This window comes from Equus quagga, chromosome 6 (genome assembly GCF_021613505.1).
Source record: "Equus quagga isolate Etosha38 chromosome 6, UCLA_HA_Equagga_1.0, whole genome shotgun sequence".
Taxonomy (NCBI): domain Eukaryota; kingdom Metazoa; phylum Chordata; class Mammalia; order Perissodactyla; family Equidae; genus Equus; species Equus quagga.
In genome coordinates, this window is record NC_060272.1 from 79,878,062 (window position 1) to 79,892,414 (window position 14,353).

At 40.7% G+C, this 14,353-nt stretch overlaps 1 protein-coding gene across 3 annotated transcripts in view; it reads left to right on the plus strand.

The window, feature by feature from the left end:
* Positions 1 to 27: 27 nt before the first annotated feature.
* Positions 28 to 14,353, plus strand: part of ZDHHC20 (zinc finger DHHC-type palmitoyltransferase 20) — a 65,817-nt gene continuing 51,491 nt past the window's right edge. Inside the window, exons 1-2 of one of the 3 annotated variants that reach the window (XM_046664831.1) lie at positions 102 to 234; positions 11,471 to 11,682. In XM_046664831.1, coding sequence (XP_046520787.1) covers positions 11,619 to 11,682 — 64 coding nt within the window. In that variant the 5' untranslated portion in view covers positions 102 to 234; positions 11,471 to 11,618. Of the gene's footprint in view, positions 235 to 11,470; positions 11,683 to 14,353 lie in introns of all 3 variants that reach the window. The other 2 variants (XM_046664829.1, XM_046664830.1) reach the window with 2 other exon arrangements.

The window sequence follows — 14,353 nt, forward strand, 5'->3', positions numbered from 1 at the left end:
CGGGGGAGCCTCCGCCCCTGGCTCCGGCGGGCCAGGCCCCGGAGGCGGGGCGCCCGGGCGAGGAGCCGCCGGCGGCGCGGCCGCGGGGCGCGGGGTGCTGTGGGGGGCGGCGGAACATGGCGCCGTGGACGTTCTGGCGCTGTTGCCAGCGCACGGTGGGCTGGGTGCCGGTGTTCTTCATCGCCTTCGTGGTCGCCTGGTCCTACTACGCGTACGTGGTGGAGCTGTGCGTGGGTGAGTACGGGCGCGCGCGGGAGCCTCCCTGGGCCCGGCGGTGGCGGCGCTGGAGGCCGTCCCCGCGGAGCGCCGGGGAGCTCGGAGACGCGCGGCGCGGCCCTCCTTCCGTCGCCGTTTGGAGCTGAGGAAAGCCCGTCCTGGTAGCCGGCTCGTCCGCCGGGGCCGGGGGAGCGCGCGGCCTGCGGCGCCGGGGACCCGGGCGGGCGCCCGCCTTGGGTATGTGTTGGTGCTCGACCCACTTTCAAGTTCATTTAGTTCAAGGCCCAACCCAGTAAGTTACACAAAATGTTGTTGTGAGACAAAGAACGCTTGAGACGATGTACAGCCCGATTATCCCTTTCTTGGCTGTTGATTATGGAGGTGGATGTTTCTTTCATCCTCAGGGTGCAGGCCTTATTTTCGTTACTGCCATTTCCCTCGTTAGCGCTTAGTGCCCAGTTTCTTACCTGGTTCCCTTGAAAGGAGGAGTAAGGCTGCAGTACGCTCCAGGAATTTAAGATACTGGTGTGAATAGGTGGTCGTTAAGATGGAAGGAAATTATCAGTCAGAACACTGAGGGCTGCTGCTGTTTGTGTGCTATCGATTGCTCGCTCTAAGTTAATTGTTCAGAGGCTTTGACTGTGCAGCTGTTTTCGACTTACATTGGCCTTCTCCGGGTTGTTCTGTGTGTCTGCTCCTTACATCAATTCTTCGTGAAAACTTAGGGCCAAATGGTGAGTGGTGTTTGCAAAAGCAATCCCTTGGTATCCCAAAGTGATCTGGTCTTAGTCTGCAGACTGAGGCCACAGTTACCTAAAGAACTGCTATTATATATACTTTTAAAAAAAGGCACATTACGTGTAGTGGGCCCTTTGTATCTGCGGGCTCCGCATGGGCGGATTCAACCAACCACGCATCGTAAACGTAGTATACACGCTTGGTGGGTGCGGAACCCGCGGACGCCGAGAGCCCACTAAGGAGCTCGAGCATCCGCGGATTTCGGGGTCTCTGGGGAGTCTTAGCCAGTCCTCGCGCGGATACCGAGGGACGCCTGTAGATACTGATTGGGTGAGAGAGGGTGTGCCGTCCGCTCTACTTGCGAGTGGCAGAGTCAAGACTTCAGTCGTGGCTCTGGGTTTGTAGATCTCTCCAATAACTACTTGGTTAAAACCGAGTTCTGCATATGGAAGAGAACGCTTTGGCTCGGAAGCTTTGAGGGTAGGTTTTTACGTGAAAATATCCACCTTTAAGAAAATTATTTTGTACCTGTAGAACATTTAATTTTGAAGAAAATTATCCCTGCCTGGAGGCCCAGAATAAATCAGTTTTGGAATACATTTCCAAATAGTAATAGCATTAATCTGCTGAATATTATTGTTCAGTCTCGTCCTTTTGCATACCAAAATGTTTGGCAAAAATGTTGTTTGAATCAATTAAAATTAACTAGATTTAGGTATTTCTTGAGGCTGCTTCTAGAAAGTCATAGTGATCATAGGATTGTCATCAGCTTGTCATGATATTTTATCTTAATTACTCTGAAATGGGCATTAATTCCCAAAGTTTTAGTAATCTTATTTGATCCCGTGAGAAGGTTATTCTCGCCCTTTTCTAATTCCATACTGATTTTGAAGTAAAGCTTCTGGAGGAACACTAAGAATGTGCATTTATGCTGAAATTGCACATTTGACTTGTAGGTGGTTTTTGTCAAAAATATCAAAATGTGACATCAAACATTAAGAAAAGGAAATGAACATGAATTGAGAAATGCTGTGTGCTAGTGGGGACAGAGGGCACATTTCATCACCCTCTCAATATCTGTGGGCACAGATGTAGGAAATAGGACTCTGAGCAAATAGGTCCTTTGGTTAGGTAACACAATTATTTTGGCTATTAGAATGTTACCTCCATCTTTCCACTGTGCTGATGACGTAGTGAGCCATGAGGGTCACAGGACCGTAATTGTTTGGTCCATAATGGGGGGTGGGCGGAGTTACCTGGTTGCCCTTTTTGGAGATCACTGAAGTTAGGCTATAGGCCCATCCTTTAGAGGTTATACCCAAGGATTTTGTTAAAACATTCTGCAACAACTAAGGCCAGTGCTTGACAGAATTTTAAAATATTCAATGGTGAAAGGTATTATATAGGGCCTGCATTTAATACCTCAAAGTTATCTGAGTTTAGAGATCTGCAGTGTCATTGGACTACATGGTGGAGTGTAAAAACTCGTTTACTGTCATATTGAAACTGTTCTTTAAAATACTTATGTTTGTTTATGTTTTTGTAAGCACAAACCCTGCCATTGAAATGTATTGATATATAACCTTATAGGATCTTTAAATTGAGTAAAGTGTGGGTTTTACTTAAAGTGCTGTTTTAATAATTTTCATAGAATTTTCTTAGCTTCTGGTATTCTTAAAGTATCTGAGAGAGGGTGATAATATTTATATCTTCATGTGCTAATTTATTTCATAATAATCTCCATAAAGTTAGGTATTTTGTCCAAGGTCATACAACTAGTAAATGGCATAATCAGAATTGGAATTCAGGTGGTTTGGCTCCAGAGCCAAGATTACTACTCTTCAGGGCTAGTCTACTTGATTATCCAGATCTGGACACTCAGTGAAGATTCTAGTCTTATCTGTGATCTATTTGCATAAGATAATTTTCTCCTAAAAGGTAGCAGCAGAAGGTTCCTAAATATCTCAGACAATACAAGTGCCTGGTCCGCAGTTGGACATTTGAACAAAGAAGTTGTGCGAGAGGCCCTCATTGCATCCCAGCCTCATAGCTTCCTAATTTTGTAATTACACACACACACACACACACTCATTTATAATCAGTAACTCCTGTTACTGGAAGGAGTAATACTGAGGACAAAATTGAGTAAGTAGGAAGTAATGCATGTAAGATGGCCGTCTCGCAGGGGTGATAAGCAGAGAAGTCATGATGAAGGAATTAGTAATATTGGTCCTTGATTTTAAATTAAACTGAAGTTCTCCTTCAGTTTTCCTCCAAGGCTGATATTTAAACATATGAACTTAGTTATGGGTGGATTGACCAGCTTTTCTGCTTTGGTCAAGGTGGTTATTTTTGAGGAAAGTGCTAATTCAGGCTCCCAGGATTTCTTCAGAAGGTGTTGTTCTGGTCGTTTGTAGCTGTTAGTGGAAGATGCATACCTTGTATTTGGTGTGTAGAGGATCTTGGAGCTTAAAGAGACTTCACAGATGATCTAATTCAGTCCCTTTATTTTACTTCTGAGAAGACGGTTGCTTGGAAGAGCTCAGTGGTTTCTCCAAGGATGCAGATGCCGTTTATCTTTTTTCAGAGAGATGTGTGCAGAGTAGAGCTGTGACCTCTGAGTCTATATATCTAATACTTTCTTGTGTCTCCTTCGTATTTCTTTAAATTTAGAATGAGACAAGATAAATAGCTTAAACATCAACATGGAGTACACCATTTTGACACAGTTGTTTCCAGTGGGTTTTATTGATTTCAGAAGAACACAGGTTTTGATTTCATTGACTTTTCTCTATTGTGTTTCTGTTCTCTATTTCATTGATTTCTTATCTGATATTTATTATTTCCTTTCTTTTACTTTGGGTTTAATTTGCTCTTTTTCTAGTTTTGTAATGTGGAAACTGAAGTCATTGATTTGAGCCCTGTCTTAGTTTAGTCCTATAAATTTACCCCTAAATACTGCTTTATTCACTTCCCATCAGCTTTGATATGTTGTATTTTGATTTTCATTTAATTTAAATTATCTTGTAATTTCACTTTTGACTTCCTCTTTGACCAATGGATTATTTTAAAAGTATGCTACTTAGATTACAGTTACTTGGGGATTCTCTAGATATATTTTTGTTACTGATTTCAAATATAACTCCGTGTGGTTAGAGAACATACCTTGTATGACTTGAGTCCTTTAAAATGTATTCATGCTTTTCTATGGCCCAGAATGTGGTCTGTTTTGGAAGTGTTCCCTGTGCATTTGATAAAAATGCATTCTCTGTTTAGCAGTGTATTTTACTGTTTGTTGTTGAGTATTCTATTATGTCATAATGTTCCATATATGTCAGTTAAGGCAATTGGTTGATAGTGTTGTTTGTCTTCTGTGTTCTTGCTGATTTTCTGTTTATTCTATCAATTAATTATTGAAAGAGGTATGACTATCATTGTGAATTTGTGTTTTTCTCCTTGTAGTTCTGTTTTTGCTTCGTGTACTTGGCAGCTCTGTAATTAGGTACAGAAAATGTTTGAGATTGTTGCGTCCTTTTGTTGAACTGACCCTTTATTGTTATGAAATGATTTTCTTATCCCTGGTGATATTGTTTGCTTTGAAATCTACTTTGGCAGATATTAACATATCCACAAATCTTTCTTTTGAGTAGTGTTAGTAGGCTCTGTCTTTCTGCTTTTACCTTAACCTGTTTGGGTCTTTGTATTTATTTATTTATTTCATTTTATTTATTTATTTTGGGGGGGGGGAGATTAGCCCTGAGTTAACTACTACCAATCCTCGTCTTTGCTGAGGAAGACTGGCCCTGAGCTAAAATCCGTGCCTACCTTCCTCTTCTTTATGCGTGGGACACCTACCACAGCATGGCTTGCCAGTCAATGCCATGTCCACACCCGGGATCCGAACCGGCGAACCCCAGGCCACCAAAGCAGAATGTGTGCATTTAACCGCTGCACCACTGGGCCGGCCCCTTTGGGTCTTTATATTTAAAATGTGTTTCCTGTAAGCATCATATAGTTGGGTCTTGCTTTTTTAATCCAATCTGAAAAATCACTGCCTTTTTGCTTTTTTTTTTGAGATATAATTGACATATAACATTATGTTAGTTTCAGGTGCACAACATTATATTTATATATACATATATATATATAGCAAAACGCTCACCACAGTAAGTCTAATTAGCATCTGTCACCACACGTACTTAGAAATTTTTTTTCCTTGTGATGAGAACTTTGAAGATTTTCTCTCTTAGCAACTTTCAGATACACAATACGGTATTAACTACAGTCTCCATGCTGTACAATCTCTGCCTTTGAATCGGGGTGTTTTGACCATTTACATTTAATGCGCTTATTGATATGGTTAAGTTTGTCTTATAATTTGCTATTTTTTAATATGTCCTATCTGTTCTTTGTTCACCTTTCCTCCTTCTTTTGCCTTCTTTTGAATTAATCAATTTTTAAATGATTTTTAAATTTTGAATTATTTTTTATGATTCTGTTCTCTTTCCTTTGTTGGCTTGTTACCTGTAACTCAGTTATTTTAGTGATTGCTTTAGTGTTTATACCATACATCTTTAACTTATCATAATCTACCTTCAAGCAATGTATCACTTTACAGTTAGTCCCTTATAAAAGCATTCTTCCATTTCTTCCCTCCCAGCCTTTTTGCTGTTGTTGTCATGCATTTTATATGTTATAGAATTAACACTATATTGCTGTTATTTTGTTTAAACAGTTATCTTTTTAAAAGATTTAAATAATAAAAAAAAGCTTAAATATTTACCCATGTAGTTACCATTTCTGGTACTCTTTATTCTTTTTTATGTATCTGTATTTCAATCTGGTGTCATTTTTTTCTGCCTGAGGGCTTCCTTTTAACATTTATTGTAATACTAGTCAGTTGGTGATGAATTATTTCAGCTGTTGTATGTCTGTAAAAGTTTTTATTTTGCCTGTTTTTTTAAGATTATCCAGGTATAATTTACATAGCATAAAATTCAGTCATTTGAGATGTACAATGCAGTGAGTTTTAGTAAACTTACCAAGTTGTACAGTCATCATAACCATTCGTTTTTAGAAAATTGCTCTCACTTCATTCAGATCCCTCATGCCCATTTATGGTCAGTTCCTGTTCCCACCCCCAGCCCGGGGCAGCTGCTGACCTGCCCTCTGTCTCGGCGTGTTTTTCTGGCCGGCTCAGGTAACTGGAGTCGTGCAGTAGGTGGTCTTGTGTGCCCGGTGTCTTTTACATGTTTTTGAGGTCCGTCTGTGTTGTAGCATGTATCACTATTTCTCCCCTCCTTCTCTACTTTACATTCTAATTTGTATTTTTCTGTTTTTAAAATATATTTATAGTTTTAAGGGTATATTTCTAGTAAGCCTCTACAAATCATTTGTGTGTTGAATTAGAATATAAAAGTATGCCCTTTATTGTATCATATTTAAGTATTTGAAAAACCCTGCTTACAAGGTTTGTAGTATGATGGGGTCCTATTCATCTTTGTAACCACCAGAGAGTTTAGTTACTAGTAGACTTTGAATCACTGTGTCTTGAATTGAATAGAATCATGCTCTTATAAACTCATTTGAGTCATGTTTGAATGTGTTAGAACAAACAAACATCCACAATAACAATACTAATTAAATTATCAATCTTATATTTCAAGTCTTTGGGGTTAAAGGCTACATATTGCTTATTGGTTCTGCAGTCTTGGTTTTGGGTTATGAAACAATGACTGTTTGAAATTATGCTGATATTGTTAAAAAAAAAATCTAGCTCCCTAAATCTCATCCACAATGGTTGACGTAATTATAGGAAAAGTTAAGATGTGAATTAGAATATTTTTTTTTTAAAGATTTTATTTTTTCCTTTTTCTCCCCAAAGCCCCCCAGTACACAGTTGTATATTCTTCGTTGTGGGTCCCTCTAGCTGTAGCACGTGGGACGCCGCCCCAGCGTGGTTAGATGAGCAGTGCCATGCCCGTGCCCGTGCCCAGGATTCGAACCAACGAAACACTGGGCCGCCTGCAGCGGAGCGCACAGACTTAACCACTCGGCCACGGGGCCAGCCCCTGAATTAGAATATTTTTAAAAACCTTTTTATTAATTTTGTTATTTATTATCTCTTTTTAGAGCTAAAGTGTAGTAATTTTCTATATAACTTGCCTTTTGAAAGCTATAGTGCCCTGCAAACCTCTTTATTTGCATTCTACAATTATCCTAACCTTCTTTTTTTTCTCTTTTTTTAGAGAATAATTTTTTTTACGACTGCTAGTGAGTTAATCTGCTCTGATATTGTTTTCTGTTGATGGAGGAAACCAAACTGGTGTGAGAGTTCTAAAAATATGTATCCAAAAACACCGAAATGAACAAAAAGAGCTTTTATATTTTCTTCCCCATAAACTGAAATTTCTTTGGGCCTTCACTGCTTTCTTATAAGACGAGAAATGTGGAAGGAAAAGGTGCGGGACATCTCAGGAACCAGGTCAGACTATTTGCAAGAAAAACATTATGCCCTAGTCATGCAAATAAAACTTTCCTTCTCGTCTGGCCGCTTCCACTTGGTGGCAAAGACGACGTAGCATGCTCAGTTCCAGACTCTAGTATCTGTCTACTTGACATCTCTGCTCAGATACCTGATAGGCATCTCAGATTCTTAGACTTAACATGTCCAAAACAAAACTCTTGAGTTCCCCCAACCCCGTACCTCCTGCTCCTACTCTAGCTCAGTAAACGACAGTTCATCCTTCCAGTTCCTTGGTTGAAAAATCATTCCGCATCCGATTAATCAGCAGATCCTGTCATTAAATGTGCCCAAATCCGGCTTCTTCTCACAGCCACCGCTGCTACTGTGTTCATTCAAGCCGCCATGATCTCTGTCTTATGCAGTAGATTGAAAAACATGGCCACAATAATTTGTACCTCTTCCCATCAACAGGTGGAGTCTGTTTACCGCTCCCCCAACCTCCCTAGTGAATCTGGGCTAGCCTTATACTTGCTTTAACCAATAGAATGTGGTGGAAGTGATGTGTGAAATCTGGAGCCTAGACCTCAGGACAGCATGCATCTTCTCCTTTAACTCTCTTGTAATGTTCTGGCTGCCAATGTAAGGGAGTCCAGGCTAGACCATATGGAGAAGGAGGCCCAGCCAAGATGAGCTAAGCACCAAAGCCCCTGATGTGTGAGTGAGGCCATCCCAGATGGTCCTGCCCCAGTTGAGCTGCCAGTTGACTGCCCCTGATAGAAAAACAGCCCAGCTGATCGTCACCCGAACTGCTGACCCACCCAATTGTGGGAGATAGTAAATGCTGGTTGTTTAAAGTCACTAACTTTTGGGTGGTTTGTTAAGCTACATTATCACCTATATTGTTGTAGTACCCTTGTATCTTGTCTCCCGTCCTCATGCCGCCACCATCCTCACCCTGGACCCTGTCTCTTCTCCATGAAGCAGACAGAATCATCCCATTAAAATTAATACCCGATTTGTCACTCCTCTTCTGAAAACCCTGGCTGGCTGGCTGGCTTGTTAGTGGGACGCCGGAAGTCCTCACCGTGGCCTCCTCCCCACAGTACTTCTGACATGCTTACTTCCCCCCTCCTTTTGTGTGATCTGCAGCTGCCACGCTTGCCTTCTTGTTATACTTTAACACTTGTTGAGTGATCTTAATAAATTATTTAACCTCTCTGAACTTGTCCTTATGCTATAAAATGGGCTTAAAGTGGGATAAAACCTGTCTTGCAAAATAAGGTGAAGTTCTTAGCAGACTAGGCTTTCACATGTTACTCGGGGTAGGGAGAAGATTTAAACAGTCACTGGCATATATTTTCTTGCCTTCCCTTTTTTGGTGGGAAGTTGTTTGTTTTAATTCTTAGAGTTGTATTATCGTCGTCCCCTCTGCCCCCACCTCCACAGTCTTGAGTGAAGGAGCACATTCTCACACAGATTTTCTAAATATGTTCTTTTCTTAATTGGCTGTATTTGAAGATTATATTGCAAAAACATGTGCCTGTTTTGCTGTGAGCTGCTGGTAGTGTCAGGAGTGTGTGTGTGGGAGAGTATATTGCTAAGGGAAGGAGCCCCCCACATCATCATCACGTGGGGCTTTAAGAAGACTAACATGTAACACTACTCCTGTGAGCATAGAAGCTGCCAGGTTTAGGTATTGCTGAAATATGTGGTATATCTCCTTGAGCAAGTGGGCACCTACACTGAAATAAATGAAATAGTAGCTCACAAATAATGGTGAGTATGGTTTTATGGAGAAGAGATTTCTCTCTAAGAGATCCATAAATCTTGATGATAAAGATTTTTAAAAATTCTGTTTTTAAAACACTTTTGTTGTGTATGTTCTTTTGCCCATTGTATTTACTAATAGGAGCTTTGGTCCACCCAGTTGGAATCATAGAAGGAGTAATTTTTATTAACGTACTAATTGAACAACGTATAAAAACAAACTTGAACTTATTCAATGTGAAGTCTTTAGGGCAGTTTAAGCTAACTGTGTGGAAGGGACACCGGGAGCAGCTGAAGGAGAGAATGCTGCACACCATAGTGTTAATAGTGTATGTCACTTGTGTGAGGTTATACTGACTTTTTTTCTTTCTGATACTCTGTCATTCCCATTTTTCTATGGGTAACGGGTATACTTTCTGTAAGTATTGAAAAAGAAGGGGTAGAGGTCATAGTTATGCAGTAGCCTTCTAACATTATATTCTCCTCCCACCCTCCAAAAAGCCAGAGTGAATCTTTTAAAACCCAAGTCAAGATTGTTAGCGCCTCTGCTCTGCACCCTCCAGGGTTTCCACTTGGCTCATGATGAAATCCAGAGTTCTCTCTGTAGTCTGTAAAGCCCTAAATGCTCTGGCCACTGTTACTTCTGACCGCCTCTTCCTCGGCTCATTGTGCTTCAGCCATACAGGCCTCCTTGCTTGTCATTGATCCGGCCATCCATGGTCCCACGGCTCCTTCCCCCGGGAGGCTTGCCTCCCAGGTTTCCATATGGCTGGCTCTCGCTTCATCAAGATTTCGGTTCACATCTTCACCTATGAAAGGTTTCCTGGCTACCCCATAGAAAACCAGTACTTCCTCTTTCACTTTCTCCTCAGCCTGCTTTGTTGTTCTTCACAGCGCTTATTACTATTTGACATGTGGTTATTTGTGTTTCTCTCCTCAGTAGTATGTTCACTGCTTGTTTCCAGAACCTGAAGCAGGTCCTGCATAATGTGTACACAGTGGGTACTTGTTGAATTAGTGAATTGATTGTACAGCTGCAGTCCCCATATCCACACAGTAGATAACTCACAGTTAATTTTGAATACAGATGTTCTCCTGACCTTACAAACATCTCTGTTAATTTAGGTATTTAACAAATGTTGAGTGCTTAGAGTGTTGCATGTACTGTACTTGACCCTGGGAGTCAAAGATACGGGAATGGACGTGGTCAGGTGCGTTTGGTCGTCATCTAGTACCGCCTGTCTTTAATATCACGGTGCCGATTTGCCTGTTATCAGTTTTAAGAAGCCCTGCTGTAACTAAGTATGTAATTTTGTTTAACTCAATATTTTTCTAAAATATTTTTACCATAAAATTCTTTTTTCATGAAACATCTGTTTGTAATCCTTTTAGACTTAGACAATTCTTGACCTTTGGGAGCAAAGCTGCAGCAATGGTGGTGGCGGCAGGGGGAGGTCAGCGCTGAGGGGACTGTGCCTCTGAAGAAAGTGGTGTTACCAGTAGATAGGAGAGGTGACGGCTCATTCCTTCTACTTCTGTTATTAAATTCATCGTATTAATACATTTAGCATGAAAAACTTTATTTCTATAGATGCCAAAAAGGTATTTGAAAAATCCATCATCCATTCCTGATTTTAAGAAAACACTTAGTAAAATAGGAATAAATGGATACTTTTCAAACAAAATCGCACACACACAAAATGCTTGATTGATTTCCACTAAAACCAACAACAAAGTAAGTGCTTATTACTGTGGCCATTGCTCTGTAATATTGTATTGACAAAATCAATTACCACATTGAGTCAAGAGCAAATAATTAGAAACATAAGAGAAGAAAACATAAGGAGGGAAGAGGGAGAGCAGCTTCTGTGTGCAGGCGATGGGGCGGTGCCTGCTGAAAGCCGAGAGGAGCCGCAATGACAGAGCACCTGAGCAGAAAGAGTGGAGTGAAATGGCAGGGTATAAAGTCAGCAAACAAAACCAATACTTTCTACATAGACACAATAATGAAAATAAAGAATAATTGAAAATATGGTGGAAGAGAAGTCTCCATTTCCAATAACATCAAAAAATAAAATACTTAGGAATAAACTTAGGAACTATGCCAGACCTGTAAGAAGAAAACATTCTTGAAAAACACAAAAGTTGACTTGGACAAATGGAAAGACGTTTCCCATTTCACGTTCATGGATAGAATAACTCAACATTACAAAGATTTCAGTTCTTCCCAAGTTAATGTAAAAATGAATTCCAGTCCTAATGAAGTTTTTTTCTTCTTTCTAGCACCAGACAAGTTGATCCTAAAGGTCCTATGGAAAAATAAGAAAGAACAACCAGGAAACCCCTGAAAAAGAAGATTGATAAAGGGGGCAAACCCCGCCAGATTTTAAACCACAAAGCCTCTAATTAAAACTGAGAGAGCAGTGGGTGTATGAGAACTCTCTCCACTCTCCGTGTCTTTGCTGTAACTTGGCAGTGTCATCACATGCTGAGGGGTGTGTATCTCTGAGGTCTTTTTTATAGGGCAGGCACTCTCCCGTTGTAGGGCAGGCTCCACCCTCGTAATCTAATCACCTCTCAAAGGCCCCACCTTCAAATACCATCACATTGGGCCTGAGGATTTAACATATGAATTTTGGGGGGATACGATATTCAGTCTATAGCAGAGAACATTCTCTTACATAGTCAGAGTACAATTATCAAAATCAGGAAATTCACTTTGATACAATACTGCTCTCCAGTCTATGAGTCTTACACTTCACCAGATGTCCCACTGATCCTTTGTTTGGCTCTGCTGTCTAGTCCAGGATCGCAGGTTGCAGTTAGTTTTCAGGTCTGTTTGATAATCTAGGAGAGTCCTCAGTCGTGGCTTTGTCTTTCATGACCATGACATTTTTGAAGAGTGCAGGTTTTTGTAGAATGTCCCTCAAATTAGGTTTCTCTGATGTTTTCTCATGATTAGATTCAGGGTACACAGTTTTAGCAAGAATACCACAAAGGTGATGCTGTGTCATTGATTGTAGTATCTTGGGGACTGTTACCTTTGGTCGTTACTTAAGGTGGTATCTGCCAGCTTTCTCCGTTCTGTAAAGGTACAGTTTTTCTTTGTCGTTAATAAAAGTGTTCTCCTAGACTCAGAGACACCACACACATCCCCCTAAAGGGCTTGCTGCTCAGTTGTGGCGAGTGCGGTCAGCAGATAGCTTCCAGCTATCAGCTCGTTCAGCATGACTTGCCTCACCCAGGTCACACCCTTCCTGGGGCAGCTGCACCCTCACCTTCGTAAGAAGGGGCCGGAAGCTGCCTGCCTGTCAGCCTGGCTTTCATAGGCCGCCCTGCAGTTAGACTCTCTGCCCAGTTCTGCTTCCTCCCCCTTCCTTTCATGTTTGTTGATCCCTAGTAAACATCTTGCACCCCAAGTTCTATCTCAGGCACCTAATTCCAGAGAACCCAACTTCAGACAAGTATCTTTGTGGGGAAATGCCTTGAGACTCTGTAAATCTGTTCCTGATTACTTGCACTTACTCTTTTTAGCATCTGTTGAGGAGTCTTGCTTGAAACAGTTATTTTTGTGCTGGTTACCAAATGGTGATTTTTCTAATTACGTGATTTTTTTCTATGTTCAATAGTTAGAATTCTACTGTAAGGAAGAGCTTTCCGTCCTCCCCATTTACTCATTCATTCATTCATTTACATCCACATACTCACGTGGATTCTTATTTTATGGGTTATAATCTGTCATTGTTTTGTTGCTCAAATTGTCCCAGATTTGGCCAGTAGAAGCCCCTTTAGTTTGGTGTCTGTGTCCCTTTGACATGTCCCCATCGTTTGTTCCTTCCTTAATCTCTGACACCACAAGATATTTCATGCTTATCTGATAGTGTTCCTGTCCCTGGTATCTGCCGTTTCAAAATGGGCCAAATCTGAATGTAAAAAATAAAAACATTCAAGTACTAGAAGAAAACATGGACTGATGATCTTATAACCAGGGAGTGAGTAAAGCCTGATGGAAAAAAATGGATAAGTGACATAAACAGTTCACAGGAGAAAAAAGTGAAAATGGCTCATAAACATATGAAAAGATGCTTATCCTCACTTGGAAATGCCCAGTGAATTAGCCTGTGACACCAGAAGTTTGAAAACACTTTAGTGGGTAGACTGTGGAGAAACAGGCAGTCTCATGCATTGCTGGTAGGAGTAGAAAATGGTACAACCCCTGTAACGGATTTGGAGCAAAGCAGACAGGTTGACTTTTGGTCCAGTAATCCCACTATTAGGAATCTACACTGAAAATAAACTCCCACAAATAAACAACACATGCATAAGGTTATTCATTGCCACATTGTTTGCAACAGCAGAAGACTGGAGACAACCCAAATGTCTATCAATAGAGGCCTGATTGTCTAACTGAACACCCACACAATGGAATCCTGTGCAGTGCTTTGAAAAACAAACAATAATTATCTCTGTGTACTACTGTGTAGTGATTTCTGGGATATGTTAAGTGAAAAAAGCAAGGTGTGGAACAGGGTATATAAGGGAAGAACTTCGAAAGATATATTTATTTGCTTGTTTTCCTAAAAGAAATAGTGGAAGGATAAAACAGACCCTAATAAAAGTGATTACGTATGGGCCGGCCTGGTTGCATAGTGGTTAAGGTCACAGGCTCTGCTTCAGTGGCCCAGGGTTCACGGGTTTGGATCCAGGGCGCAGACCTAGCACCACACGTCAAGCTGTGCGGTGGCAGCATCCCACATAAAATAGAAGATTGGCACAGATGTTAGCTCAGCAACAATGTTCCTCAAGCAAAAAGAAGAGGATTGGCAACAGATGTTAGCTCAGGGCCAATCTTCCTCACCAAAAAAAAAAAGATTACTTGGGGTGAGGGGATAAGGAATGAAAGCGAGGCCTTTCTGAGTACCTTTTTATATAGTTTTGACTTTTAAAGCATTTATATTTTTTACATATCCAAAAAATAAAATTAAAACAAAGAGCAGAAAAAAGTAAGCTGTAAAATTTGAAATCATGAAACAAGTGAACTCAATTTTATATAAAGTTGCTACTGTAACTATACAGAGAAAAAAATTATTTCACATGACTTTTGAACATTGTACTGCTTAGTGGGCTATAGTTTAAAGCCAAAACAAAATTTAAAAAACTGCAAAG